This window comes from Antedon mediterranea, chromosome 1 (genome assembly GCF_964355755.1).
Source record: "Antedon mediterranea chromosome 1, ecAntMedi1.1, whole genome shotgun sequence".
Classification (NCBI taxonomy): Eukaryota; Metazoa; Echinodermata; class Crinoidea; order Comatulida; family Antedonidae; genus Antedon; species Antedon mediterranea.
This window is the reverse complement of record NC_092670.1, coordinates 562,119-589,246: the sequence shown is the minus strand read 5'-3', so window position 1 is coordinate 589,246 and position 27,128 is coordinate 562,119. Positions and strand designations below refer to the sequence as shown.

Below are 27,128 nucleotides of genomic sequence, written 5' to 3'. Positions count from 1 at the left end.
TCAAACAAATTATGACATTTTCTTAGGCCAAAATAACAAACTTAACATTAACTTTCTTCCTCCAAAAGTTCATATATTAAAGTTAAAAGTATATAGTTTGACAGTGCATCATTTTTGTACATTTTTAGAGATGTCATCATAGTAAAAAATTATAATTCATTGCGGTATGTAATAATCTATCTGCACCAAAGTGGTTACTGCATAGTAAATACACGGAGGAATTTTTCTACAATTTTTAGACAGTTGTGTATGGCTCGGTGGTGTGTGCTCGTGTCTATGGCACTCAAGGTACCGAGATCGAGTCTCACCTTGAGAAACGAAATAAGATTTTTTTTTTATTATCCGTATTGTTTGTTCAAATTTATTTCTTAGTGTATATATTATACACATGATTTATAATGAAATCTAGATAAAAAATAACTTATGTCTTTATTATTATGTAACAGCAATGTGGTTTATGACATTATACGCAGAGGGATCTTTGATCGGATTGTGATACCGGCTATTGTATTCGCGTTAGCAAGGTCCTATCATATATTATAAATAATTAAAGAATCTGAGAAAATCAATGAATCAAAATATCTTTTAAAAATCAATTATCTTTATTAAAATCAATGCATATAACCTATAATTCGTCATAGTGACGAATTAAATCTAGTTTAGTTTATTACTTTACGCCTAAATCCACTACTTGATTGCAACCCTAAGGCAAAATTAAAATCTATACTTTTTTACCTTTGTAAGTTGAACAAAAGATTGTTTAAACAGCTTATATGACTTTAGATTAAAACGATAATACAACAATAAAAGGTAAAAGGTTACATGAATAAACAAAACAAAATTACACCTACTTTATGTAATTCAGGTAAAAGTACTGTAGTATCTTAAACACTTCTTGTGATGTAAGCCAATAATTAAAATTCACTACTAATAAACACTTACAGAATAAATAAAGATAGACATAGATAAAACATTATTTATCATAAATGTGAACATTTTTTTTTTAAATTGTGTTCCTTGGCAAGAAGAAAATATTAAAATACATTTAAAAGAAACAAATGATAAAATGTAAAACATGAATCTTGGTTGTCAAACTTTCCCTGATTTTTTAATAATAAATTGCATAGTGAATGATCCAACTATTCTAGAGACTTTTAACACTCTTCCTAATCTAGTTTTATTTTTATCTGTTGGATTTGCAAACTAAGCGATACACAAAATACATCATCCTGTATGTATTCTCAAATGTTGGTTGAAATTGCCCATAACTTTGAATTTCTTTCCACAATGTTCACATTCATATGGTGTCTCCTGTGTTTATTCTCCAAAAAAGGTATTTATGATAAATAATGTTTTATCTATGTCTATCTTTATGTATTCTTTAAGTGTTTATTAGTAGTGAATTTTAATTGTTGGCTTACCTCACAAGAAGTGGAATAAGCACATTTTTCTGACTACAAGCAAATGTAACAAACTTGTAAGATTCATTAAGAGGTGTGTTAGAACCAACGATCAAAATGTATATTATTTAAATCTATCATCAGGCCTATTTTATAATATGCCTCACCTGTCTGGTTTCCATTTCTGTAAAGCACCATCAATCAGATTGAATCTGTATAGAGGCGCTTTACTCGATCTTGCTTTACACATTTTTTCTATATGGATTATGATATGCAGCCGTCATACGAACATAGGTTGCGAACCTTAAAATGACCCACCATTTTCAATAAGCTTAAATTTCTTTGTGGTAACTTTGTAGTCAAGTGCCTCTCTACAAATTTTCTTAGTAATGGAGCTTTGCTACCTACACCTGTTATACGTAGAAGTGAGAAACTTGTTTTTAGACATGAGAAATCTCGTACAAATGCTTTATTCCACAATGTCTTTATTTCATTTCCACGGATGTGGAATGAGATTCCGGTACATATTACGGAAATGTTCCTTTACGATGAAAGTTAATTTTTCTCTGCTTTATATGGTTTTTATTTAACCAACACTATTAGGAGAGTCTGTTTATAGCGATTTTTTATTGCTAGATGGTGTCAAAGGTTTTTTTTGTATTGTTAACCACCGTGTATACTTGTTTGTTATCTGTTAATTATGTTTTCTGTAAAATATATGAATATGAAAACCCGTACAGCCTTTGGTTCCCTTTAAACAATCTCATCAGTATTCTTACCAATTGCATCATGAACTAGAAAGCCACTCCGAGAGTGCATACCTCAGCCTACTGTAAAATTCTCCTACATAAGATTTCTCCGGTAAAAAAAAAATATATATATATTTGTGTGTGTCTTAATGCTGTTTGTGATTTAGGCTAATTTCACTACAAGCATGTGTATGCGAGTTTGGTGTAATAGTTATGTAACAAGCCTTTCAATTAACAATAGCTTCAGTTGACTAACAATAGAACTGCAACGCGAAAATCAATGAATTTGAAAAGAAATAGGTTTTTTAAACTACTCGCATCAAAAAAACGTGCACAAAATCAAATTATGTTTTAAAATTACAAATCACAAATTATAACTCTTGCCTCTTGTACTAAAATAAAGTTTTTTGGAAAAGTAGTTCTCGAGAAAATTCAATTTTAGTTTACTTGTTACTTTAAGACTGTTCGCCGGCTTTTGAAAAATTCTGTCCTATCTTTAACACTAGCAGGTCTGAAAAGTATACTAAAAAGTGGTCCAGAATTGGGACCATGGTCCCAAAATTTAATGGAATGGTCCTTGACCACATATCTATCTGTATATTCATTTTGGTAAAGATAGATTGAGTAATCCTGCTAACAAACAGACAAACAAACAAACCAACAAACACACGCTACCGATTACATATACCTCCATGGCGGAGGTAAATGAACATATATTTATATATGGACATATCTTGGGGAAAAAAAAACTTACCGTACAGGTCGCCTGTCTCACTGTGCAGGGCGGTACCTCATTGGCCTGCAGTGCTTACATTTTGTATTCTTATTGGCCGATAATATTTATTAATGTTATATTTATAAAACTATTTTATATTTTTGTAAATGCAATAATTTTAGCCTTTGGCTACTTTTTGTATTTTGTGTATTCCCGAATAAAACAAAATAAAAATTGTTAATCGCATAATTTCCCACATTGTCCAGGCAATTATTTTACTGTACTGGCCCTATTTCTATGTCCATCTGCAAGAAGAATCTGGAAATGATACATTAAACCAGGTTTGTAACAGCTGGTTTGTAAATATGTATGCATGCACAACTATAGTGTAAAAGCACTTTACAAGAAATACTGTTGACTTCGGGGTTGACTTACAGTATTTGTGGAGAAAAGGAAAACCAATACCCCTAAATAAACACCTTTCAATTAAACTAACATATGTATATAAAGGGGAATAATGGTTGTGTGGGAAGGGCATTAACCCTGGGCTATAACTGGTGCTTAAAAAAATAATTATATCTTTTCATTATAAGCTTAGAAATAATACTATTGACTTAAGCATTCGTAACTCTTACAATTTCTCCTCCTTTAAATCTAAACACCTGTTTCTCTTTCTCTGATTTTCTTTCATCTTTTTATCCTTCTTTCATTGTTGGCATTTGGTATATTTATATATATATATTTATTTTATATACCTTTGTTAATTTTGTGTTTTTATAGTTTATTTTGTATTTACTGTTTGTATTGTTTGAGGGTCCCTAATGATCAGCTCATGCTGGATGGACCACCCTCATAAAATATTGTTGAAATAAAAAAAAAAGAAAAAAAAAAGTAACTCTTGACTTTAAATTGTGGTCACTAAAACTGTTGATGAAATAATACTCCAGATTATGGTAATTTTATGCTCTATGGAACAATTACAGTCCCAAAACACTGTATCATGGATACCTTTACTTAGCATCAGCTGACTGGGTTCTGTTTAATAATTATTATTATGATATTATTTTTGACATATATATGACAGTTTGAGTGAATGCCTGAGCGGTTAAGACAGTGGAACCGTAATTACGTAGCCATAACATCGGCAGGGGTTCGAGGCTCATTCACTCCATGGTTTTGGTGGTAGAACGAGTCTTCTTGGATAACAACTATAAACCGTAGGTCCAGTATACACATAGCTCATGTGCACTTTAAAGAACCTAGTACATCTTTCGAGACGAGTAGGGGGTTACCCTGGTGTACTAGTCCACACACAGCCACTGTCACACACCGGCGGAGGGTGGTTGGACACTCACAAGGGCGATCGGTTCAGGAGAACCAACGACGACGGCCATCCAGCAATAACCCCCGCCAACCCAGAGAGGAGATAAGCACCGCTGTGAGATATGGCGTATGCCTTAATGTCGTACCATGATGGGTACTGTATCTCGTCTGCTACGCACCTACGACCACCTAGGTCATGGGAAAATGAAACGAAATTAGAGTTTGTTGAAAAAGGTTGATGAATGTCTTTACTGTTTACTTTCCTTTGGGGCTGTCCTCCGATAGAGTATAAGATTATTTATTTCAATTTCCTCTGCCTCCATCAGTGCTGATTCTGCATGGTTGGTTTCTACCAATGGTCAACTTAGTTGAAACAGGGAGTTGTAAAACAAAACAACTCCCTGTTTCAACTAAGTTGACCATTGGTGCTTGGTGGTGATAGCCATTTTGGTTTTTTGTTTATTTTCAGACCGCGCGTGTGAAGGTATAGTAAATAAAGATCAAATTAAATATATTCATAAAACATAGGAGTAAATTGTTCGAAATAATTATATAAAAATAAATCGAGAGAACTGATGATAAGAGCTTTTGTTTGAAATCGAATGAAACCCTGATAGCCGAGTTGTTGAGTAAGCTGCCAAGACTTTATGTATACTGTGCGCTATCTATCTGTGTCCCGTCAGGACCCTGGGATACTTCTGCCCATGTTGCAAGCCGTCTAAAACGTCTTCCTCCTTAGGCCAAAACGGCCAACTGTGTCGCGGAATAATGTATTAATTATACCAATTAGGATAGTATTTATTTGAATAAACGCCCGGAACACCTCCCCAATAAAACATCAATTAAAATAATTATCGCGACTGTTATAGCTACAATATTTACCAAGCATTTGTTATTCTTTTTTACCACTTTACAATAAGCACTATACGTAAAACGCTATTAATCATCTAAGACACTGTGAAACAGGTTAGTGAGTAGGTTTAGTTTTACAAATATCAAAAGCATTTCAATAATGGTAACCGACCAAAATCCAGGCCAGAATGTCCTGAGTTACCTGAGAAGCATCGTCTACACTTCCTAGAGGGGGAGCGAGCGAAGCGAGCTCACCCTCTAGTTCATGTAAATAAGGAAAGCAATATTATGTTCAAAATGTCTTTATGAATGTAATCTTATAATGCAATATACCATTTTTTTATTATTATACCTAATCTCAATTTTTAATACTGAATATCAATCTTTATATCGTTTTAGCTCTGTAATATAAATTTTCACTGTATACATATTTGTTTTATCATATTTAGATTTCAACACAATATCAAAATATTTTCTATAATCTTTTTACCTCAGACTGTGTAATATCACTTATATATAATATATATATATATTCATTGATAGATTGATAATATAACCTGTATCATATTGTTTATCATTGCAATAAAAGTGGGTTGCCCCCACAAAAGAGAAAAAAAAAGATATATATAAAATCTAAAACACTTTTTGACTACATAAACTTAGTCTACATAAAGGCATCTTAAATGAGATTAATGTGCCATTTTCAATTTTGTTTTGTTAATTTTATTTGTTACAGATTTATATAAGATGTCTCTCGCCAAATTTCTCAGAATATAGGGGTTGACTTAACATCCTAAGTTAAGGTGCTCGTCCATGGCAGGTTTGTCATAAAATAATTTCAGGCAATTTGTACACCGGACCCCTTTATCTCCATATGGCCGACGAACTGGAATATTTGCACCATTTTCTTTGTTCTGAAATGTAAACAGAATGGAATGTTAATTTTCTACATTTATTCCCATAATTGTATTATAGTACTTCATTACTTTGATTAATTTAGTAATTAGTGCATGTAGTTCCTCACTTCCCAATGCGTCCGACAAGACCAATTTCATCATATGCAAGCGGGACCAAAACTGTACTGACAATGGATATACTGTATGAGTCTAGGTTGTATGTGTATATTTGTTAGTAAAACATTTAGAAAAATTGTATTACTGTATGTGTTACCCTTTGCTGTGGCTTGCATATATCTTCATACAATTTGTATAGCATTTTCTTATCTTTCAGAGATACATCACAGAGTAAATCTAAATCCATATCTTTCTCTGGGTCTTCATGGTGTCGTTTGTTACCAGAAGATTCTGCAAGGCACTTTTCATCCATATCCGAAGAAAACCCACCAAGTTGATGTTTTATATCTTTCTCCCAGCCTTCAAGCGCCCCATGATGAGGTTTGTTACCAGAAGATTCTGCAAGGCACTTTTCATTTTCTTTATCTTTTGGGTCAGTTAATTTGTCATTGGTCTGCATCTGTTAAAAAAGGGGTAATTATGTTAAATCCTTCCATTTTGTATTTTGTTAGGATGTAGCAATAAATACCTTAAACAAACAAACTTAGCATAAACATCTGTGTTAGTGTAAACATTATGACTGGCTGATGTTCTCAACACATATTTATCAGAGGTATATGGTAATAATAATCTTGTGTTGAGAACATCACTTCTACATTTACAAAAACACAGACTGATTAAGAAAAACTAAAATAATTTGCAATATGAATAACTGGAAAAAGAATTGAGCGAAGAAATTTAATTCAATTTCAAATTATTTCCACAATATAACATGATAATATACAATGACATAATATTAAACTAGTTTGTTGAAAACAACAATGAAAAGTAGTTCAGTCATGTGGGCGACCCACCCCAAAATATAACATTAATAGTATTATGCAGAGATATATCAAGACTTCTCAGCGCAACAGCATTAAGTTGGTATGTCAAAGTATTAAGTTTAAAGCAAAGCAATTATTGATGACTTTTTCTTCAATCAAAAATACATCTAGGGTCATTTATAATATATATGATGAAGAAAATTTATCCAGCCTAAATTCTACACAACAAGCACAAACATCTGTTCATAGGTAGACGGGCTACATAGTTAGGACGAAATGTCTCGCGACAATACGATCATTGTCCTGGAACTTGAAAACCTCTAATTTTAATAAAAATAGACTTATTAATCGAAACTTATTTATGCCTAATTAATTTTAATGTATTACTAATTTACCTTAAGGGGAATAAAATAACTTTTGCAATAATTAAACAAAAAACAAGTTAACTTCTATGAAAGTTTTCGTGGTTTCGTGGTCACGGTGTTCAATGTCGCCCTCTAGACATTTTTTTTAAATGCAAAATAAACAAGAAATATTTCTTACAAAAAACTCCGCTCGCTTGTTGACGCAACAGTTTTAAAGATATATTGTCCCCCTGAAAAATATTTTTTATTTCAAATTTGTTTTTGAATGTGTCATTTTATTGTCACATAAATAGTTATTCACGTTAACAAAACAATTATTTACCTGGAAAAAATGTAATTTAAAGCAAAAAAATACTTAAATTGTCTGTCAGACAATGGTTTTTGGGTTATAATTAACCTCTTTTTATACGTGAATAAATATTATTTTTTTTGTTACATAAGTGAATAACCTTTGTATTTGAAGTAAAATACAATAAGAATTCATACTTTGATATGTCATAATTGTGCAATTGAAATTGAAAAATTGAATCTCGAAAAGATGATGTGCTTATTAAATAATTTAAATAAAAATGATGTCTAAATAATATTACTAACTAACTAACTAAACAGACTCAATTTCTGTCACTTTAGTTTATTTTATTGCTAAGGTCAAGTCTGAGATCACTTCATCAAGCCTAGATGCTTCAAGTGTGAACAAATTGTATCCTATTACAAACAAAAATTTTACTAATATATGGACTATTTTGCTAATAATTCAATGATTATCTGAAAGCAAATTATAGTATTATAATATCGGTCTAGATTGACAGTCAAATGGGACTCATTGTAAATATCAGCCAAAATAATGTTTTGATTATTTGACAGTGAAATATTATAATACTGGCCTAGGTTGACAGCAAGAAGTTATTATTTATTGAACAAGATTTTACAGATTACCCTCTACCAAATGCTTTTATAGACTCTCTTCTCCCAGACGTGGTTTTGGGGTTTGTAATTTGAGCATGACCCGTCCTAGTTTACAAATTATCTAAAACGTCAGCCTCTAGAACTATAACTGCTGCTTGCTTATAGCTTCTGAATGAGTAGTTCTCATGTGTATGTAGCTGGCTAAAGCTACAGCGTGAAAACTAATAGGTTATATTAGTAGCAGATCCAAGAGACTGAGGAAATGAACAAAGCCTTTGAAAAAAATACAATCACATAACACAGTGATTAAAAGTATTTCTTTATATTTTGATGTAATTCGTCTTTTGGTTTGTAACTTTTAAACCACTTCTTAGTTCTGGTCTTTAACAGTTTAAACAAAACTTACCATATTGGTAATCCCATGACAAATTCAAGTTTCACTGCATTGGAAAATATCCACTCTCATATCAGTTGATGCAACAGAGTTACTCATGATTTTCCTTCCTGGGATCCAATACCCAGATATAGTTTGAAGAAACTTCTCTTGGCAATGCATCTTAAAACAAAACTTTTTAAAGCTTTCTCTGGAACAGAAAATATGCTCATAAACTGACAACAGCTTGTGTGATTGAAAGTGATCCTCCATACTATAGGTATAACCCGCAACTACAGGTAAGTACAGTAACTTTTAACGTTTTTAAATCGTTGACTTCCCAAGAAGAATAGAAATGAATTTAAAGATTGTGTTACTGTTATTATACTTCTATTAAACTAATACCTTCAATGAAACATAACAAATAGGGAAACACAATAGTTCACTATTCCATTATACTATTCTATTGACTTACAGGTATAGTATGTATGCACCCATTTGACAGCCACAATGAAGTTATGAACCTTTTCATATCACTTCAGAATAATTTAGTTTATTTCAGAATAATACAAACACATTTAAATGTTCAAATTGCTACCGTGTGGGTATATCTTTGAAAACCCCATAAATATATTAAAAGCATACCATTGCAGATATCTTGGATCTTCCTCCTTAAACTTAACATTTAAGATTTAAAAAAAAAAAGGATGCTAGATTTATGCTGCGTTGTGATACAGAGAATTATACTATTACTATTATTACAATGTCTTGCTCACTCATGTATGTATCTAAATTGCAATATAATTCATATAAATGTCGCAAATGTCTACATTTTTAGTCCACACTAGTAAACTTACTTAAGACCGAGGAATGACCCATGTCGTCCTCTTCCTCCTGTATAGATGTTGATGAAAAAAATAAGATAATTAACTCGAAAAAAAAAAAAAAACAGTGTTGAAAACCTTTCTTATTTCAAGGTTCTTAATTAATTAAAAACCATTGTCTGACAGACAATTGAAGTATTTTTTACTTTAAATTACATTTTTTCAGGTAAATCATTTTTTTTTTGGATCCAGTTTTTGGTCAAAGTGAATAACTATTATGTGACATTAAAATGGCATATTCAACAACCAAAATTCAATAAAGTTTATGGCAGTCTTGTCAAAGAAAAATTCAACTGGCATTAGACAGAATTTTGCAATCACTACCTCGTAATCTAGTGATCAATACTTGTGGCAGTACAGCACTTCAATTGCTGTTATACATCTTTGATATTATAATTCCTGATCTTATTTGGTTTCTGTTGTACTTTTCCAGCCATTCTGTTTGAAAGATCTTTCTTTTCGGCAACAGGCTTTCGTTCATGATATATCCTTTTTCCGTGAATTCCAAGGTGTTCAGGTGTATTATGGGTAAATTGTCTCGATTCCTCTTGTACTGTAGGTGTAATACTACGCATAAATCCCATGCCATCGTCCAATAAACGCCATACATCTTTCAACGACTCCTCTCCAAATGTTGACATTGGTAATGGCGTCTGACCATCACCTCTGCTAGACATAGTTATATCACCCTCCTCTAAATGTTTTTGTTTTGATTGATTTTCAGTTGCCATGGATATATGTTCTTGTTGTAATTGGTCACTTGTAAGCCTACCTGGAACTATAAAAAAACAGAACATTTTACCAACAATCATTTTGAATATTCTTTATTTTTCACACAAAATTCATAACAATACATATCAATAGTAAAATTTAAAACATTCATACTGAATGTGAAACATAAATGTCCCAAATGTATACATTTTTAGTCCACACTAGTAAACTTACGTAAGGCTGAGGAATGACCCATGTCGTCCTCGTCCTCCTGTATGGATGTTGATGCAGAGGATGAACTAAGCTCTACTTTCACAACCTCAGCATGTTCTTCATCTCGTCGTACACCCCTATTTGCATATTGTAGTTCCTATGAAAGCAGACAAATATTTACTGAAAACATTTTCCTCTGGTTCCTCTAACCAGTATTATACTGGTTTATAATCAATCAACTATATACTGTCTGTACTAATATTTAGTACTCGAAATCACCTAATTTATCCAACTTTTGATACTTCATTTTATAATCATGCATTTACATTAGATTTTCTTTACAGTTTTACCTTCATTGTAAGCTGATATTGAAGCTGTTCAACATCACCTAACTTTTTCTGAAAACCTTCCTTCATCTGTTTTATTGACGCTTTTGGCTGTCCATACTCTGCTATATCTAAAACATGCATAGTAACATTTAAAGGTAAATGTAATAAGAAATTGCAACAATCTCAATTATTAAATTTGATGCTTTGTTTTTGTTGCCAATTTTCCATTCTGTAAAAGCCTTGAACAACTATTAGATGTGTCTTATTCTTTTTTATTCAAATTATCCCATTTAAAATTGTTAATGCATTACCTCTGCTAGGTCGATATTTGTTAAGCTCTGCTCTCAGTTTGTTTCCCATCTCAATTAGTTGTTGTCGTTCTTTTGCTAACTGTTGAATGTGTTTAGCAGCTGATTTTAACTTCTCTTGTAACTAGTTAAGAACATAATGTATGTTTGTATATTTAAACTTGGATAATAATTAGTAGTAGTAACACTATACTGTAGTGATACAATCCTATAAATACTCCTTACCAAGTGGTCTCCTATTGGTCCTTTACTCGATAGTCTGCTTGCTAGCTGTGCCCTTAAATGATTAACCTCCCTCTGAAGCTCACTGACAAATGATGACTGAACATAGTAGAATAACAAGAGTCACAACACATTAAACATTATTTTATTAAAAAATTTTTCCATATATAAAAGTTTCTATTTGTATAACATTAATACTACTTTGTGAAAATACAATCTGGAGAGATGAAAATACCAAACCACTGAATGGCAGGTAAAGTGTAGGTACCTGGTATGAGTTCATTTGTGGTTTAGCTGCTATGTCCATCTTCAATGCAGACACCTTCAATTAGAGAATTCAAAGATGTTATATTGAACTTTAAATCAAGAATCATTATTTTTGCATACTCGAAATATATGTATGTATTTAGTACATTTAGGTTGATTAAAATTTACCTGGTTACCAAGCGCCATTGCTTCAAGGTTTGTCTGTAAACCTCCTTTGTAATATTCATCCGCTTCGCGTCGAGTCTCGGCCAACTCCAGCTCAAGATCCGCAATTCTATGTTTAAATGATGTGACCTCTGTAGTATGACGTCTAATTTGGGTCGAGATCTCATATTGAAGTTGATCCACTTGGGCTTTCATTGTAGAAGGCTTATAAAGTAAATATAAACAACATAGCTTTAGTCTTTATTTAGTAGTTTTTGGGGTGACCTTGCTTCACTATTGTGGTATCTAAATCAGGTTAGACTAAAATTAACTTTACCTGTTGAGAAATCTGTGAAATTCTGGATTCAAGACTAGCAATCCTGATCTGTTGCTTTTTAAGTTTGGCGTTAAGTCCTACTTTCTCTGTTCGCAGTGTTCCTGTGAAATGTATATTTTATTAGTTTTTTTTTCAGAAGCTTGTAACTCATCACAAGAAGTATTTCAAGATTTAAACTGATCTTACCGATAATATCATTTAAAGATTGAACATGGCGACGAACGTAAAGATTGTCTGAAGACAGGGGAACAATTCCTTCTTCTACTTTTGTTTTTGAACTACCAATCAAGTCCAAGTTATCACTCAACTCTCTGTTTTTCATTTTCAGCTCTCTGCATTCCTTTTCTATCATTTTAACGTATTCTGAAAGATACAGTAGATTTTCAATAAAGATGATTTAATGCTAATAAAACTTATTTATAGCCAAATTAAGCATTTAATAAAAAAAATATAAGTGTTTAAACTGTCATTTAAGGCAAGATTTACTTGTTTACCTTCTGATAATGGTCCATCATTGGCCGGTGACAAACCGCTCTCTTTAACACCCTTTATTGGTTGTTGCTGGCTGAACCGTTCCATTTCTTGTCTCATATCTGAGATGGCGTTTCGTAACATTTCATTCTGTTGCCTTAGGTTGTCTAGTGATTCTTCTTCGAAATTAATTTCTTTATCCTGTCAAAATTATAAATAAAGAAATGCCCCAATGTTGTTATCATATCTATTTTCCAGAAGAATAGGCTGTGTATTACAATACTACAACTACTATAAATTATGCTTTACACTGACATGTTGCACAGTTGTAATTTGACAGGTGGGTGTGAGTATGCAATAGATTACCTTAGTTATTACTGCGTAAACTTACAATGACATGGTTGTGTTGCACAGCAATTCCATGTTTATTAAGTGTCGCTGTGACCTGGTCACGCTGTCGTGTGACAGCTCGAATCAAGTCGTTCTTCTGAGCCAGTTCTCGATCTTGTTCTTTTATAATCGCTTCACTCTTAAATTAAAGCAATAATGATATTTGAAAACAGTGTATGTTATTGTGTTTCACTTAGAGTGGTTTAAATCAAGTTATGATACTCCAAAATAAAAGACAAGATGAAGGAGAGTAAAAAGGAAAGATATAAGAGAACGTGTAAAGTATGTAAAAAGAATATTGTTGAGAATAAATTTCATTTTATTTTACAATGTACATTTTATAATGATTTAAGAAACAAATTCATTCCAAGATTTATACTGTACATGGTTATCCTTTTATTAACAAACTATGTTTATTACTTTCAAACAAACTTTACTTTTAATTTAGGAAAATACAGTATGTCTACTTTGCTTTTGAAAGAAGAAATAATTATCTTAAGTTATAGTCTATTATGTTTTTGCCAACGGCCCATATACATGATTGAAAAGGGAAAGAAGAAGAGTAAATCAACCATATTAAAAAAAGAACCTCTTGTCTAGCTTTGGACAATCTCTCCACAAGCTCTTCTGAACTTGCATACTGGTTCCTCTCGGCTGCTTCGCATCTTCTCTGCCAATCCAGCCCAAGCTGAGTCTTGGATCTCTCCAGAGAAGCTTCCCTTTCCAAGGTTAACGATAGCTCTTTTTTGTATCTCTCGACATCCTCTTTTCTTTGCGCAAGTTCTCCACGGATGGCATCTTGAACTTCTTTGAGAGATTGGATCTCAAGATCTTTGGTGACCACTTCTTTTGAGATCTTTGCAAGGTGGTGGTCTGAATGTTCTTTTGCATCTGATAATTCAGTTTGAAGCCTTTGTATATAAATTAAAAAAATTAATGTATTCACTTAAAAAATGACTCGCTAATGTTTGTGGTTAATGGGTCAAATCAGAGACTAAAGCTATATCTACACTATCAAAAAAACTGTGATGTGCCCAAATAAGATAGTGATATGGCATCATTGTCCATATTTAGGTGCATCATATTTTTTTGTCACATAACATTTGATAGTGTAGACAGAGCTTATACACAGAAGCAGAAACTTTATAAATTTACGATTTATTAAATTTTTCACATAAAAAAATACAATTACAGTTTACTGATAATGAATAATAATAAATTATTAACCCATTAATAATGCGATCCTTTTCTTGAATAGCGTCCGTACTGGACCATTCCATTCTTCTCTTTTCAACCTGCAGAGCCTCTACTTGCGCTTGATGTTCTCTCAACTGATCTTTCAGTGACTGTTCCATTTCATTTTGGCTGGATTTTATAGCAGATACGGTAGCTTCCTTTTCACGGGCGAATCGATCAAGTTCTGCATGCCTAAAGAGACGTTAGAGAACCTGTGTTAAGCACATTGATCGGTACCCATTATTAATAGTTGTGTTTCTTTATCAAGATTTAAAAAGCAATTCAAATTTAGAAATGTGTTACCTTCTTTGATAATCTTCCAATGCACGTTTAACTGCAATCTCCTTCAGTTGCAATTCGCTCTCCAATTCAGATATTCTTTTTAAAAAAAACGGGTAAAGAAAAATTAAAAACATTGACATAACACTATAAGATGGCTTCTCTTTTATCTATCAAAAATTATGTGTAGGTTAATTGAAATATTTAAATGGGGTATAGCTAATTTGTGTGTAATTTGGGTTTGTTACTATGTATTAAGGTTATTTACAGAGTACTTGATTATTCACTATGAAAATAAAGTAATTATATTTTGCTATATTTTAGTTATATTCAGCTCGACGCACCTAGCATTTTTCATTCCTTTCAAGTCTTCTAATTCCCATTCCTTCTGTTTTAATTTCTTTTCTGTTTCCCTCGCTTGCGTATCAGCATCTTGTAAGGTACTTGACGTTTTTTCATTTTCTTGTCGAACCAGTTCTAATTCTCTACCGAGTAATTTAACCTTGAGAAAAAAAGATAATATTTTAACATTTACATCAATTTTAAAAGACAAAACACTTTGGTTTAACAATGAAGTGCAGCTAAATCATGTATGATACCACCAAACTTTCGAGTTAAATCAAAATTGTAAGGCATTTAATGAACAGGCAAACTGCCTTAAAATACTGTGACATCTAGTGTAGTGGGGCTGTAGGAATAAGCTTATTTACTTTCATTTCATAAGCAAGTAACTTAGAGCTCGCCTCGTCCATCGTCTTTCGATATTCTCTCTCTCTTTTCTTGAGTATGTCTTCCATTTCAGATGTCAGTTCTTGCTTCTGGATTCCCAGTTCTTCCTCTACTTCTTGGAGTTGTCGCTGGAGGTTTCTCTTGTATACATCGATGTTGTCGCGTTCCTTTTTAACTTCAGATTCTTTGGCACTATAAAAATTAAATAAAAACAATTTATGGAGCACAGTAAATAAAAAGTTTTTTTACTGCATTATTTATTTTAATGTGTACAAAAAAAGTTCACTCAATAATTACATTTTTGAACGCATAAAATCCTGCTCTCTGCTTTTCAATCTTTTTTGATAACTGGCTTGGAGATCTTCTCTTGCTTTTGTTTCCCTAGCAACTGTTGTCTTCATCTCGTCTATTTCAATTTTTAGACTGCTAATCTCTGAAACTTTCTCACTGAGGGCGCTTTTAACTTTATGTAACAACACTTCCGTCTTGTTTAACTCCTGGTCTCGCTCTTTTAAAAGCATCAGATTGTATTTGAAGTCATCTTTGAGGGTTTTAAACTTTAATCTTTCTTCTTGAAGCTGCTTTTCTTTTATTTTGGATGCTTCTTCAAGTGATTGTGCTCGTAGTTCTTGCAGTTCTTTCCATTCTTTTTCCTTTTTATCTAGCAAACTTTGTATTGGAACAGACTTGCAATTTTCTGCCATGTTTTCCTCCTGTATAGAAAAAAAGTATAGTTTAATGAATATATAGGGAGGCTGATTTTTAGCATGTCATCAATATGTGATGAGTTATTCTAACCGTACGTGGGAGCAATTTATAATTCGACCTCTACTAATCCGGCCACCACCATGTTGACGTAAAACAACTGTGCCGACCACGTAGTAGATTAAGGTAAGGAAGTAAACTGGTGGTACTCTATCTAGCAGCCAAAGAACCGGCCTAGCCCTGCCTTAACGTGCAAAACAGCAGTAGCGCCCTACTACTAGGCCTAGACCTAGTACTAGCCTAGCTAGGTAGATAAGATAGGCCAGGCTAACCCGGCCGACCCGGGCCTACTCTCCTTCCTAGCTAGTAGTAGCTAGCCGAAGGTTTTAAAAAGGCCTAGGAATTATACTTTATACATTCTGGGACTATTTTAGGTACTATAGATACCATTAACATTAAACACAATTTTAACAAGTGTTGTGATTACTTATTAACCAGTAAATATTTAGATTTTTGCTGTCCAACAAAGTACGGAGATGAAGTTTAAAAAATTGTTTTTTCTTTTGTTGATATATAGCGCCACCAATAAAATTCACTTACTTCTTGGCTGGTTCCCGCGCCCGGTTGCTTTAGCAAACGTTCTTACCTTTAGTAATTCTTACCTTTAGTAAAGTTAAGAGGCAATGAGTTTTTAAACTCGTAGGGAGCCTCTTCTCTCATATGTGTGTATGTGTGTGTATTTGTCAAGCTTGTTTTTGAATGAATTTACACTCTTGCTATTGACAACAGATTCGGGCAGCGAGTTCCACTTGTTAATTACTCTAGTGTCAAAAAAATTATTCCGTTTAGTTGAGTTCCATCTAGGTTTCTTTAATTTAAAAGTTGAGCCTCGAGTGATATTTGGACCAACTTCAGATGCTAATTTAAAAAAGGAGTGGCGATCTATATTTTCGTAACCATTCAAAAATTTAAAAACTTCGATGAGGTCTCCGCGTTCCCTTCTTTCCAGTAAAGTTGGTAAACCTAGCTGTATCCTGCGCTCTTCATAGGGCAAGTTTCTGAGTTCTGGTACAAGTTTTGTAGCTCGTTGTTGGATTTTCTCAAGTTTATTGATGTCTTGTTGTAGATATGGTGACCAGGCTTGAACTGCATACTCCATAACCGGACGCACAAGAGAAGTATAAAGCGACATGAACATCTGTTTATCCATATATGTAAAGGATTTCCGTATTCGGCCTACAATTGAATTGGCTTTGGCTGCAACTTTGGAAACTTGTGTCGACACTTTAAAGTCAGACGTTACATAGACTCCGAGGTCTTTCTCAGCAGAGGTTGTATCAAGAACTGTACCATCAATTGAATAAGTGTGTTTTGGATTTCGATTTCCAATGTGCATTACTTTACATTTAGATTTACTAAACTCCAGTAGCCACTTCTTACTCCACTGCTCAAGTTTACTCAAATCATTCTGCAGGGCATCTCGGTCGTTAACTGAATCAATCTTAAAATACTGTTTAAAAGTCCCTAATCTTTCATTTTAATGCCTTTTTAATAAAGATACAGTATGCACGAATAATACCTGCTATATTATGTTTCATTTCATTCATCATAATTGGAGAAAAGTTTAAGAAAATGTAAAACTAACAGAAAGTATAACTTGAAAATTAAATTGAATTGGAAATTATCTGGCAACCTTTTATTCCCGCGAAACTGACAAAAAAAAAACAAAAACATGGAACCTCCAGATGACATTATTGACGATTTTGAATCTCAATTTGCAGACGAATTTGATGCACTAAGAGATATTGAAGAAGGTTATAGTTAATTAACATTTTCCTAGCATAATAATTTAATAGTAATTCTAGAGTACGTCCTATTATTAGGCCTAGCTTGTCTAGTTTATATAGCCTACGACCGAGTACCACCACACCAGGCCGGCATACCAATAAATCATAATGGTCTTCCGGGTTTACAGTGTGGGGGAGGCAGTGGGAGGCCAGCTAAAGTCGAGGCCTAGGCTAGGTCAAGCCTGCTTTTTCTGTAACAAAATACTTTAGGTATTTAATAAGTTTTTCAAATTCAAAAAAGAATTGTGAATATGAAGATTCATATTTTATCATAAACTAATTTGTTAAAAATGTATTGTATTATTGTACTTTTTAATTTAAGTAGGGGGCCTATATCTATTTATAGTTTTGTATATTTTGTCATTTTTAAGAGGGCCCCTGGATATCAGCTGTGGGCCTGTGGGTTCAAAGCTTGAATTGAAGGGTTTCTCTCTAGATAAAGAAAAAGTTGAAATAAGTTTGTATTAAAAAATATACTTACTAGGAGTCTAGGCCTACCTATACTAAGGCCGAGTCACGATATTATTTAATCTCAATCATTCATGATTTTATATACTTTCATAGACTTTGAACCAGTTAGGAAAGAACCAATCACAAAGCAGAATGAATGTTTTACATCTGAAGAAACACAAAAAAAGGCAAGCTTTTTGTCAGATTTTGACAACAAAACAAAGAAGCGTGAACGAGAGTTAGATGAACTATTCGCAACGTTATCAGACAGCGAAGAAGAACTTGTTATCGATGAACAACTACGTCTATGTAAGTCCGGTTTTGTTAATTAAATTATTCAACAGATTTTTATTTAAACCATATTCATACGGGATAAAAACATGTCAGGTATAGATGTAGCACCTATTTTACATAAAAACATGTCAGGTATAGATGTAGCACCTATTTTACATAAAAACATGTCCGGTATAGATGTAGCACCTATTTTACATAAAAACATGTCAGGTATAGATGTAGCATCTATTTTACATATGTTCCTGTTTTTAGAAAATAGTTTAAGTTTAAAAACATGCATAAAAAGTCTTTAAAACTTGCTAAAACAGTAAAAATACAAAGACAAAAAATGTACATTATGCGATAAAAATAATACTGAGAAAAGATTCAAAAAGAATTTTTGTTTATTCAAATGTTGTAACCAATAGATTAGAAGAAAAATGGTTTTAGGGTTTTTTTTTATACTTTTTACGTGATAATATCAGATCATAATATTAATTTGATGTCTTTATTTCAGCACCAAAGAGAAAGAAAATAAGGAAAGATGATGATGATGTAACCAACCTGAAAAGCAAGAAGTATGTTGATGATTTTGAAGTAACACCTCCAGCCTCGCCAACAGAGGACGAGAAAATAATGATGCGAGTGAATCAACTGCGCACTAGTAATAACGAAAAGCCAGCTGTCAGAGGCGTCAGAAGGAAGTTGACCCTGAAGGTCAAGGGAAGTGAGGTCGTGTTACGTAGGCAACCGATGGGCGAGTTCATAAGCGTGACTGGGGATGATGGTCAGCGTGTGTATTTGAGGAAAATTGAGAAAAAAGTAAGTTTTTAATCAATTGAATAATAAAAATAAATATGTTTAAAAAATCACAAAACAGGTTTTTATTTTAAGAGTATAGTTATGGGTTTACTGTTACTTGTGTTTCAAATTAATGTTATAGATCAGAATATTATTGATTACAGTATTCGATTGAGAATGTGAATATTTTGTATTCAACTTGATTTCAGTCAGAAAAGCCTTCTTGCCTTTCAAAGTTGAATAAAACTCGTCTTCTGAATTCTACAATTGCTGAACTAAGGGAACAAGCTGAAGAAGAGGTAATAAGTACATACGTATATTAGTAAAATTCAACTTTCATAATTAATCAGTTTAAATAGTGTATCGTATTCTTATCTTATTAATCAGTTTAAATAGTGTATCGTATTCTTATCTTATTGCCTCTGAGAAAATGTTTGTTTTTTATATACTAATTTACTTTTGTCAACTCCTCATTGTATTTTATTATGTTTTCTTTCAGCGACAAAAACGGTTGATGTTAGATGAAAATGTAACATGTAGTGCTGTCAGGTATGTAATCGGATTTACAACCTTATTTTGATTGTATTTCGTAACAAGCATTCAAAATTGAGTAGTCTGTATAAGTTGTATACATTTTTTATGATTTAACAACCACTTACTAATATAGTTTATGTTTGTATAATTTTGTAGCGCTTTGAGAGGAGACAACACAGAAAATGAGACAAACAAGAAACAGAGTGCACTCTGGGTAGATAAATATTCTCCGAGACATTACACAGATCTTCTAAGTGATGATGTATGTTTTAATCACATTTATTTTATAAAATATTATTTTTCAATTATATGATGCTCTATAATTATTTTCTTTTATACAATTTATACTACTTGAAAGATATTAATAAGTTTATTTATTATGTTGAAAACACACACACTCAAAATACATGTTTCTAATTAATCTCCCCCACACCTTATGACGTTAAAAATTTAGAAAATTTTCCACATCACTTGTCACATAAGAGGTAACTTTAATTTCAGGGTGTGAATCGGAATATTCTATTCTGGCTAAAACTTTGGGATACGTGCGTGTTCAAAAGAGAAAGAGTGAAACGAGACAAAGAAAAACAGGAAAAAAGAAATCAAAAAGGCTTTAACAACTTTAAACAGAATAATTTCAAACAGAATACGTTTAAAGCAACGCCTGAAGAAATACTGAATGAGGTAATTAATATTAATTGCTATCAAAATATTTATTTAAATTAAAAAAGTATAATAATGAATGTAATTGCAGTATTAAGTAAGTAAACAAGTAAAGATATTTATCCCAGGTACCATACAAAATGATTGCTTTTTTTTGGTTTTGTTTTTATCTTTTTTTGTTCGTATATAGTATCGAAATAAATCAAATTAAATGTATATTAACCCTAACTCAATTACAGGAACAACCTGATCATACTAAACAGTTACAAAAAACGCAATGTTAAATGTTATTTAAAAAAAAAGAAATGAATGTATGGCTTATGAACTTACACTTTTATATATGTAGCAAAAACTTGATGACCACAATAGACCAGAACTAAAAGTGGCACTGTTATGTGGTCCTCCCGGTCTTGGCAAGACAACTCTGGCACATGTGATAGCCAAGCATGCTGGCTACAATGTAATAGAGATGAATGCCAGGTATGTATAATGTTGTGGATGGGCATTAATAAATTATGCTTTTGTATTGGTACTATCCTACCCAACAATTCATTAACTTGCGTGTATATTGTTTTATCACTGTGCAAACTCTGGTTTAAGCCCCACCCTCTTAAGAGATCTTTTACACCAATTTTTTTCTTAATGTTTAAGTTAATAATAATATATAAAATTTGTAAAGCGCAAATATCCACTAAAGTGTTCAAGGCGCTGTGGACTAGATGTTACACTTTCAATAACATGCTTCTCCCCTGAGGGTCTCGTCATGTCCTGCAGCCACTTACAGCACTCTCTCTTCTGTCCACAACAGTGGCTGTATGAACTAGTACACGGGGGTTAGTTCGATAGATTTAAATCACTTTAGTTGGTCATGCATTTTTTTTCTTTAGTGATGATCGCAGTCAAGATGTTTTTATGCGAAAGTTAGAATCTGCGACCCAGATGCAGGCTGTGTTGAGTCAAGATAACAGACCGAATTGTATGATAATTGATGAGATAGATGGCGCACCTGCTGTAAGTTCTTAGTGTGCTTCTTAGGGAACAAAACCTTAACTGTATTTGGTGGTGGTGTGGGGTACCAAATGGTCTTCATGATGATTATTTTTTGGGTACCAAAACAGACTAATTATGGATATATTTTTTAAAGTTTTTTGAGATCTTGTCTAGTGATAAATAATTATTAGAAGCAAAATATTCAATAAGAAAATAGTTGTACATGGTTACATACAAATTTAAAGATGGGTATCTTGACTACATACATTTCTGTGGCTCAGATTCTCTAGATATTAAAGAATAGAACAAATTAAGTTTTTTATTTATACCATCTTAACAATAATATATAATACCATTTCATTTCTTCCATACATCTTGAGTGTACAGTATATTAATAATTTGTAAATTTCCCCCAGCCTACAATAAATGCTCTTATAGAGTATATAAAAGGACCAGAATCTGGGAAGAAGAAAAAGAAAGGTAGATCAATCCTGCTGCGACCTGTCATCTGTATATGTAATGATTTGTAAGTTAATACAACTATCTTATAGTTTGCATTGTAAAGAAATGATAAATACAATACTAATATATTCTAACTAAATGCATTGTTGTTTTGAATACAAATTTATTTGTATGTAGGTATGTTCCAGCTCTCAGACCACTTAGGCAAATGGCCTTTGTATCGCATTTTCCTCCAACGATATCATCTCGTTTAGCATCACGTCTCATGCAGGTTTGTTTTATGTTTATGTCTTCAAAATTGTTTTAAATCATTGATCTTTTTTCTACTGTTAAGTACGGCCAAGCAGGTATACCTGTTTATTGGATGGCCTTGTAGTTCTGTGTAAATTCAGTAAAAATAAGCTTTGTATTATGCTAATTATTATAATAATAATTGTTATCAGATATCAACAAATAATGCTTTGAAAACGGACATGACAACACTAATGACACTTTGTCAGAAAACTAGCAACGATATCCGCTCCTGTCTCAACACTTTACAGGTTGGTTGCATTTCTTTATAAAGTGACTGCGGGTGCGTTACCATGTTAATATTTAAATTATAATGTCATTAAGTGATATGTTCCCTATCATCAAAGTTTTCGTTTTTAAGTATTGGACAGTAAGAAGAATCTTATCTGTAATTTAGACAATGTATAATTGTATCAAGTGTGTATGTTTCAAACCAAGTAGGATGTTTGCAAATGTATAGTTGAAATAACCTGGACACTGGGTGGAATAATCACTCGCCAACCAATTATGCATGCAATTATAAATGTGTGTATATTCTATTTATTCATAGTTTATACAAAGTCAAGGTAACAATTTAAGTCTAAGTATGGTGAGCTCAATGAGTATCGGACAGAAGGACCAAAATAAGGGCTTATTCACACTTTGGAAAGACACATTCTCAATGCCTAGACCACAGAGGTTGGTTTGCTTTTAAAACTCTGTCTACACTATCAAACTTTATGTGACAAAAACAATGTGATGTGCCCATATATGGACATGAAGATGTCATATCTTTACCATATTTGGGCACATCACATCTTATTTGTAACTAATTTGGTAGTGTAGACAGGTTAACGGTTTATGTAATATCTACGCTATGAAAACTTTCAGTGAATTTTCAATACCACAACTTCACAACAGGAGATAATACAAGAATTTGTTTCATAAATACAGTATTTTACCAAATAGTTTGCTACATATTTATATTTAACTTGTTTTTGTTTAGAAAACGTTATGTAAATCCTCATGATGCAGGGAAAAAGGGTGCCACAATAGATACAGAAGAACCGATAGACTTCAATCCAGCCTCACCTTCATCTAGGTTTAATAACATGTTACAAGCTGTGACTGGAAATGGAGACTATGACAAGTTATTATCAGGTACAGAAATCAGCCCTTTTTATCAGATTTATTTTTTTTGTAGACTAGTAGTTTACTGTGGTTCATGCCATAGGCATAAATCATCCTTTTCATCATTTTTTTTCAGGTATTTTTGAGAACTATTTACAAGTGAAGTTTAAAGATTCACATCTTGATGCGGTATGTATTCAACTATTTATTGGAGGCTTGTTTTTATAACTATGCCTTTTGTTTGTTAACATCTTTGATTCTCTGATTTGTTTTATTATGTATATTTGTGACTGATAATGTTATTCTTTATTACAATTCTCTTCACCTGATGATGGGCTATGCCCGAAACATGTCGTTTTAATAAATAATAAAGCAGTTTTAACTTGATTTTGATTCTACCCTGCCTATGCAGCTCTTAGATTTATAAAGAACTTGTTTTGTTTTGAGCCTTGTTTATTCATTTAACAATATCCACCAAATATCAAGTAGCTTTTACTTTTGAATATAATTTGGGTTTTTATAAACAAAATGTGACTTGAAGGTACTTTGGTTGTTTTTTTAACAGGTTAACCTTGCGTGTGATTGGCTGGTTTTTCATGATACATTAAATCGTCAAATACTACACTCACAAACGTACATATTAATGCGATATCTACCATATGTTCCTGTAGTCTTCCACATGATGTTCGCATCAAATGGCCAAAATAAAATTCATTATCCTTCAGCACAATTTGAGGTAATTATACAAGTAGTTTAGGTTTTGTTAAGACTGTGATTTTTACTGTTGTATTCTGTTTCGTGAATTTAAAGAATTAGAATCATCAATTGTAAAGCAATACTTTAAACAACTTAAGTGAATTAAATTTTTTCTTTCTGAGTAGTTTAAGATTATTTAGCCGCTAGTCTTAACGGCTATTTGACAATCTGGCCTCTCCTTTCATAAATAAGCAAATAAAATGGTCAGGTGACCTAATGCCACCAGTTTAGAACCACTAGTAAATCAATCAACCTCTCTCTTAGTTTTCTGTAGACGATTGTACTTCTTATCATTTTATAGAGTGACTTTAACAGTAGAGTATCTTATTATTTCAGAATATGCAGAAAATATCTAAAGTTACCAACATACTCACAAGCCTATGTAGTGAAGTGACCCCATACATTAAACGCAACTTGAACAACGAGGTCGCTATTATGCAGGTTTTACCACCGCTACTCACGATCATTCAACCATCATTCCGACCAGTAAGTAATTTTATTTTTGAAACTGAAAATTGCTTCATCAAGTTTTAATGAGCATTATTTCTGGTATTGTTAAATATATCCATAGACAGGTTCAGGTTCATTTTTAATTCAAACCACTAGTAAAAGTATTTATTTATTTACTGGTCCTTTCAGAAAGTCATGTCTGCTCGAATTAAAATAAATTAAAACAAAACAAATATATTGTAGAGGAGCTACAAAGTAACAATCAACAGTTATTTATTTATTGGCATATTGGGTAGTTTCTTATTATTTTTGTCTTTAGATAAATCCGCAGCTTTTTAACTCTTTGGAAAAGCATCAGATGTCGTCGCTAGTAAGTTCTATGATAGCGTACAACTTGACCTACCAACAGGAACGAAGTCCAGAAGGTCAATACAATTATGTCCTAGATCCGTAAGTTTAACTTCAATTCTCTGTCATCAATAAAGAAGTAATTTTATTTGAGTGACTACTGTTCTGTTTTATATTGATTGATTGATAAAAATACAGTCACACAAATATTAGGTACTCATCATCATGTCCATATATGGGCACATCACATTTTGTTGTCACATATAGTTTGATAGTGTAGACAGATCTGTAGTCTTAACTTAAATTGTTTACATCCTGTATGGCATGGCACGTTCGCTTGGTACTTGGTTTGTGCATAGCAATACCCAGTTTTAATCTTGTATTAGTGCCTTGTATGGATTCCTTGGAAGTGATGGAACAGGGTCATGTACTTGGTTTGTGCATAGCAATACCCAGGTTCAATCTTGTATGGATTCCTTGGAAGTGATGGAACAGGGTCATGTACTTGGTTTGTGCATAGCAATACCCAGGTTCAATCCTGTATTAATGCATTGTATGGATTCCTTGGAAGTGATGGAACAGGCTCATGTACTTGGTTTGTGCATAGCAATACCCAGGTTCAATCTTGTATTAGTGCCTTGTATGGATTCCTTGGAAGTGATGGAACAGGGTCATGTACTTGGTTTGTGCATAGCAATACCCAGGTTCAATCCTGTATTAGTGCCTTGTATGGATTCCTTGGAACTGATGAAACAGGCTCATGTACTTCATATTCATTTTGATGAATATTCTGCAAATGGTCAAGTAATAATAAAAGATGTTTAGATTTGACTGTTGTTTTCTTTCAGTAATCTTGAGGAGTTGGTACGGTTTTCTGGGATGCCCCCTGTCAAACAAATGACATATGCTGCTAAGCAAATGATTGCCAGAGAGGTCAGTTTCCAAAACTTATCTATATAAAAACATACATATTACATCATGTCTCACCGGTAACTCATCAGAAATTCATGAATATTTGCCATTTCTTGTTTGTAAAATAGATTGAAGTTGAGAAGCTTAGAAGGACTGAAGAAGTAATACCCATCAAGTAAGTGTGAACAATTGTGTATTTTAAGTTTCTATACTAAAAATATTATTTTTGTTATCAATAAATGTATTAGTATGTACAGTATAATGCATGTGTGTGTCATTTGTAGAAAACCTGCAGAAAAAGAAAAACAAGCAGCTACAAAGAAGAAGCCAGTTGTTCCAAGACATCTGAAAAAACTGCAACCAAAGAAATTGGTAGAGGAAGAAGACAAGGTAAATATATGCATTTTTTCTTTTCATTTATTGGTCTTGCGTGACAAGACATTTTCTTCTTGCAAGATTCTCTATTAATAATATTGTATTGTTTCATTACATTTTACCATTTGTTTTTGTATTGTTGACCATTGATAGAAATTAATATATGTATTATATAACTTGGAACAATATAAAACACATGAAGGGAAAAAATAATGACAATTAAATGTTGTAAATTTAAGGTTCTCATCAACACCATGGACCTAGGTTCAAATTATGTCCAGGACAACTTATTACAGAGAATCATGTCCTATGAGTGTTATGCTATTGACACTATTAGGACAATGATTAACACATTTTGAAAGGAGATATTTTATTGGAGACAGAATAAATTTTATTTTAAAAATGTAATTTTTAATTATGCACATATATTTTTATTATATGATATTTTATTAAACTGTCCAGCAATGCTGAAATAAATATTGATATTTATTAAACTGGCCAGCAACACTGAAATAAATAATAATGTTTGTTTTTGTTAGCCCGCAACTGACTTTTTTGGACGAGTGATCACCAAGAAGGTTCTAAGCAGTAAGAAATATTTTGGTGTTTTTTTTAAATTTTATTAAATTAATTCTCTGTTATATATTTTATAACATCTTTCCAATTATGAAATCAATTTTGTATTGGCTGTAACTATTTTAAGAACTGGTCTTAAAATATCAGTTTATTCATTTTATATAATGTATTCCACAGCTGACGCGACAACTGGGGGCAGTGTAACCAACAAGTCTAGCAGTAGTCTATGGTATAAATTCAATGAAGGATTTACAAATGCTATTAGGAAAAATATTTATATTCAAGAATTACTATGAACAGATGGCTGGTTGAGACGGCAGGCTTTGGCCTTGTGTTCGGCCATGTTCGGCTTTGGCCTTGTGTTGGCTTTGGCCTTGTGTTCGGCTTTGGCCTTGTGTTCGGCTTTGGCCTTGTGTTCGTTGTTACTTAAAATGCTTGCTATTAAATCAATAAAAATATATCTTATATTTTGAGTACAATTTATATATTGTGTGATATTCATTTCATTTTTTTCTGCCGGAATAAATTAAGTAAATGTAGTGACT

General features: G+C 32.5%; 4 protein-coding genes across 7 annotated transcripts; 1 reads left to right on the top strand and 3 right to left on the bottom strand.

The window, feature by feature from the left end:
• Positions 1-5,672: 5,672 nt before the first annotated feature.
• Positions 5,673-9,771, bottom strand: LOC140051889 (uncharacterized). Of its 4 annotated transcripts, none has more exons than XM_072097231.1 (4): positions 9,378-9,400; positions 8,554-8,731; positions 6,198-6,512; positions 5,673-5,953 (listed from the first exon to the last, which is right to left on the bottom strand). In XM_072097231.1, exons 2-4 carry the CDS (start codon positions 8,554-8,556, stop codon positions 5,825-5,827), a joined length of 447 nt encoding a protein of 148 aa, XP_071953332.1. In that variant the 5' UTR covers positions 8,557-8,731; positions 9,378-9,400; the 3' UTR covers positions 5,673-5,824. The 4 variants fall into 4 exon arrangements, with proteins under 4 accessions (XP_071953332.1, XP_071953352.1, XP_071953345.1 ...); XM_072097251.1 differs by having other exon boundaries at positions 6,210-6,512; XM_072097244.1 differs by lacking the exons at positions 8,554-8,731; positions 9,378-9,400 and adding an exon at positions 9,729-9,771.
• Positions 9,128-16,297, bottom strand: LOC140050888 (coiled-coil domain-containing protein 57-like). Its single transcript, XM_072095872.1, has 18 exons — positions 16,233-16,297; positions 15,338-15,753; positions 15,022-15,232; positions 14,656-14,813; positions 14,336-14,410; positions 14,024-14,224; positions 13,386-13,707; positions 12,798-12,935; positions 12,430-12,607; positions 12,122-12,298; positions 11,936-12,036; positions 11,623-11,823; positions 11,456-11,509; positions 11,191-11,286; positions 10,969-11,089; positions 10,679-10,785; positions 10,350-10,485; positions 9,128-10,182 (listed from the first exon to the last, which is right to left on the bottom strand). Exons 2-18 carry the CDS (start codon positions 15,742-15,744, stop codon positions 9,779-9,781), a joined length of 3,087 nt encoding a protein of 1,028 aa, XP_071951973.1. The 5' UTR covers positions 15,745-15,753; positions 16,233-16,297; the 3' UTR covers positions 9,128-9,778.
• Positions 16,298-16,436: 139 nt separating this feature from the next.
• Positions 16,437-17,352, bottom strand: LOC140050878 (uncharacterized). The gene is made up of 2 exons (XM_072095859.1): positions 17,325-17,352; positions 16,437-17,236 (listed from the first exon to the last, which is right to left on the bottom strand). Exons 1-2 carry the CDS (start codon positions 17,350-17,352, stop codon positions 16,437-16,439), a joined length of 828 nt encoding a protein of 275 aa, XP_071951960.1.
• An 89-nt stretch (positions 17,353-17,441) lies between these two features.
• Positions 17,442-27,058, top strand: LOC140045340 (chromosome transmission fidelity protein 18 homolog). The gene is made up of 23 exons (XM_072090198.1): positions 17,442-17,559; positions 18,157-18,351; positions 18,833-19,137; positions 19,326-19,415; positions 19,616-19,665; positions 19,807-19,912; positions 20,152-20,334; positions 20,660-20,793; positions 21,201-21,324; positions 21,720-21,829; positions 21,943-22,036; positions 22,209-22,307; positions 22,607-22,734; positions 23,042-23,196; positions 23,303-23,355; positions 23,732-23,902; positions 24,259-24,408; positions 24,692-24,822; positions 25,569-25,653; positions 25,761-25,807; positions 25,917-26,022; positions 26,547-26,595; positions 26,761-27,058. The coding sequence occupies exons 1-23, from the start codon at positions 17,478-17,480 to the stop codon at positions 26,877-26,879; spliced, it is 2,766 nt and encodes a 921-aa protein (XP_071946299.1). The 5' UTR covers positions 17,442-17,477; the 3' UTR covers positions 26,880-27,058.
• Positions 27,059-27,128: the final 70 nt, after the last annotated feature.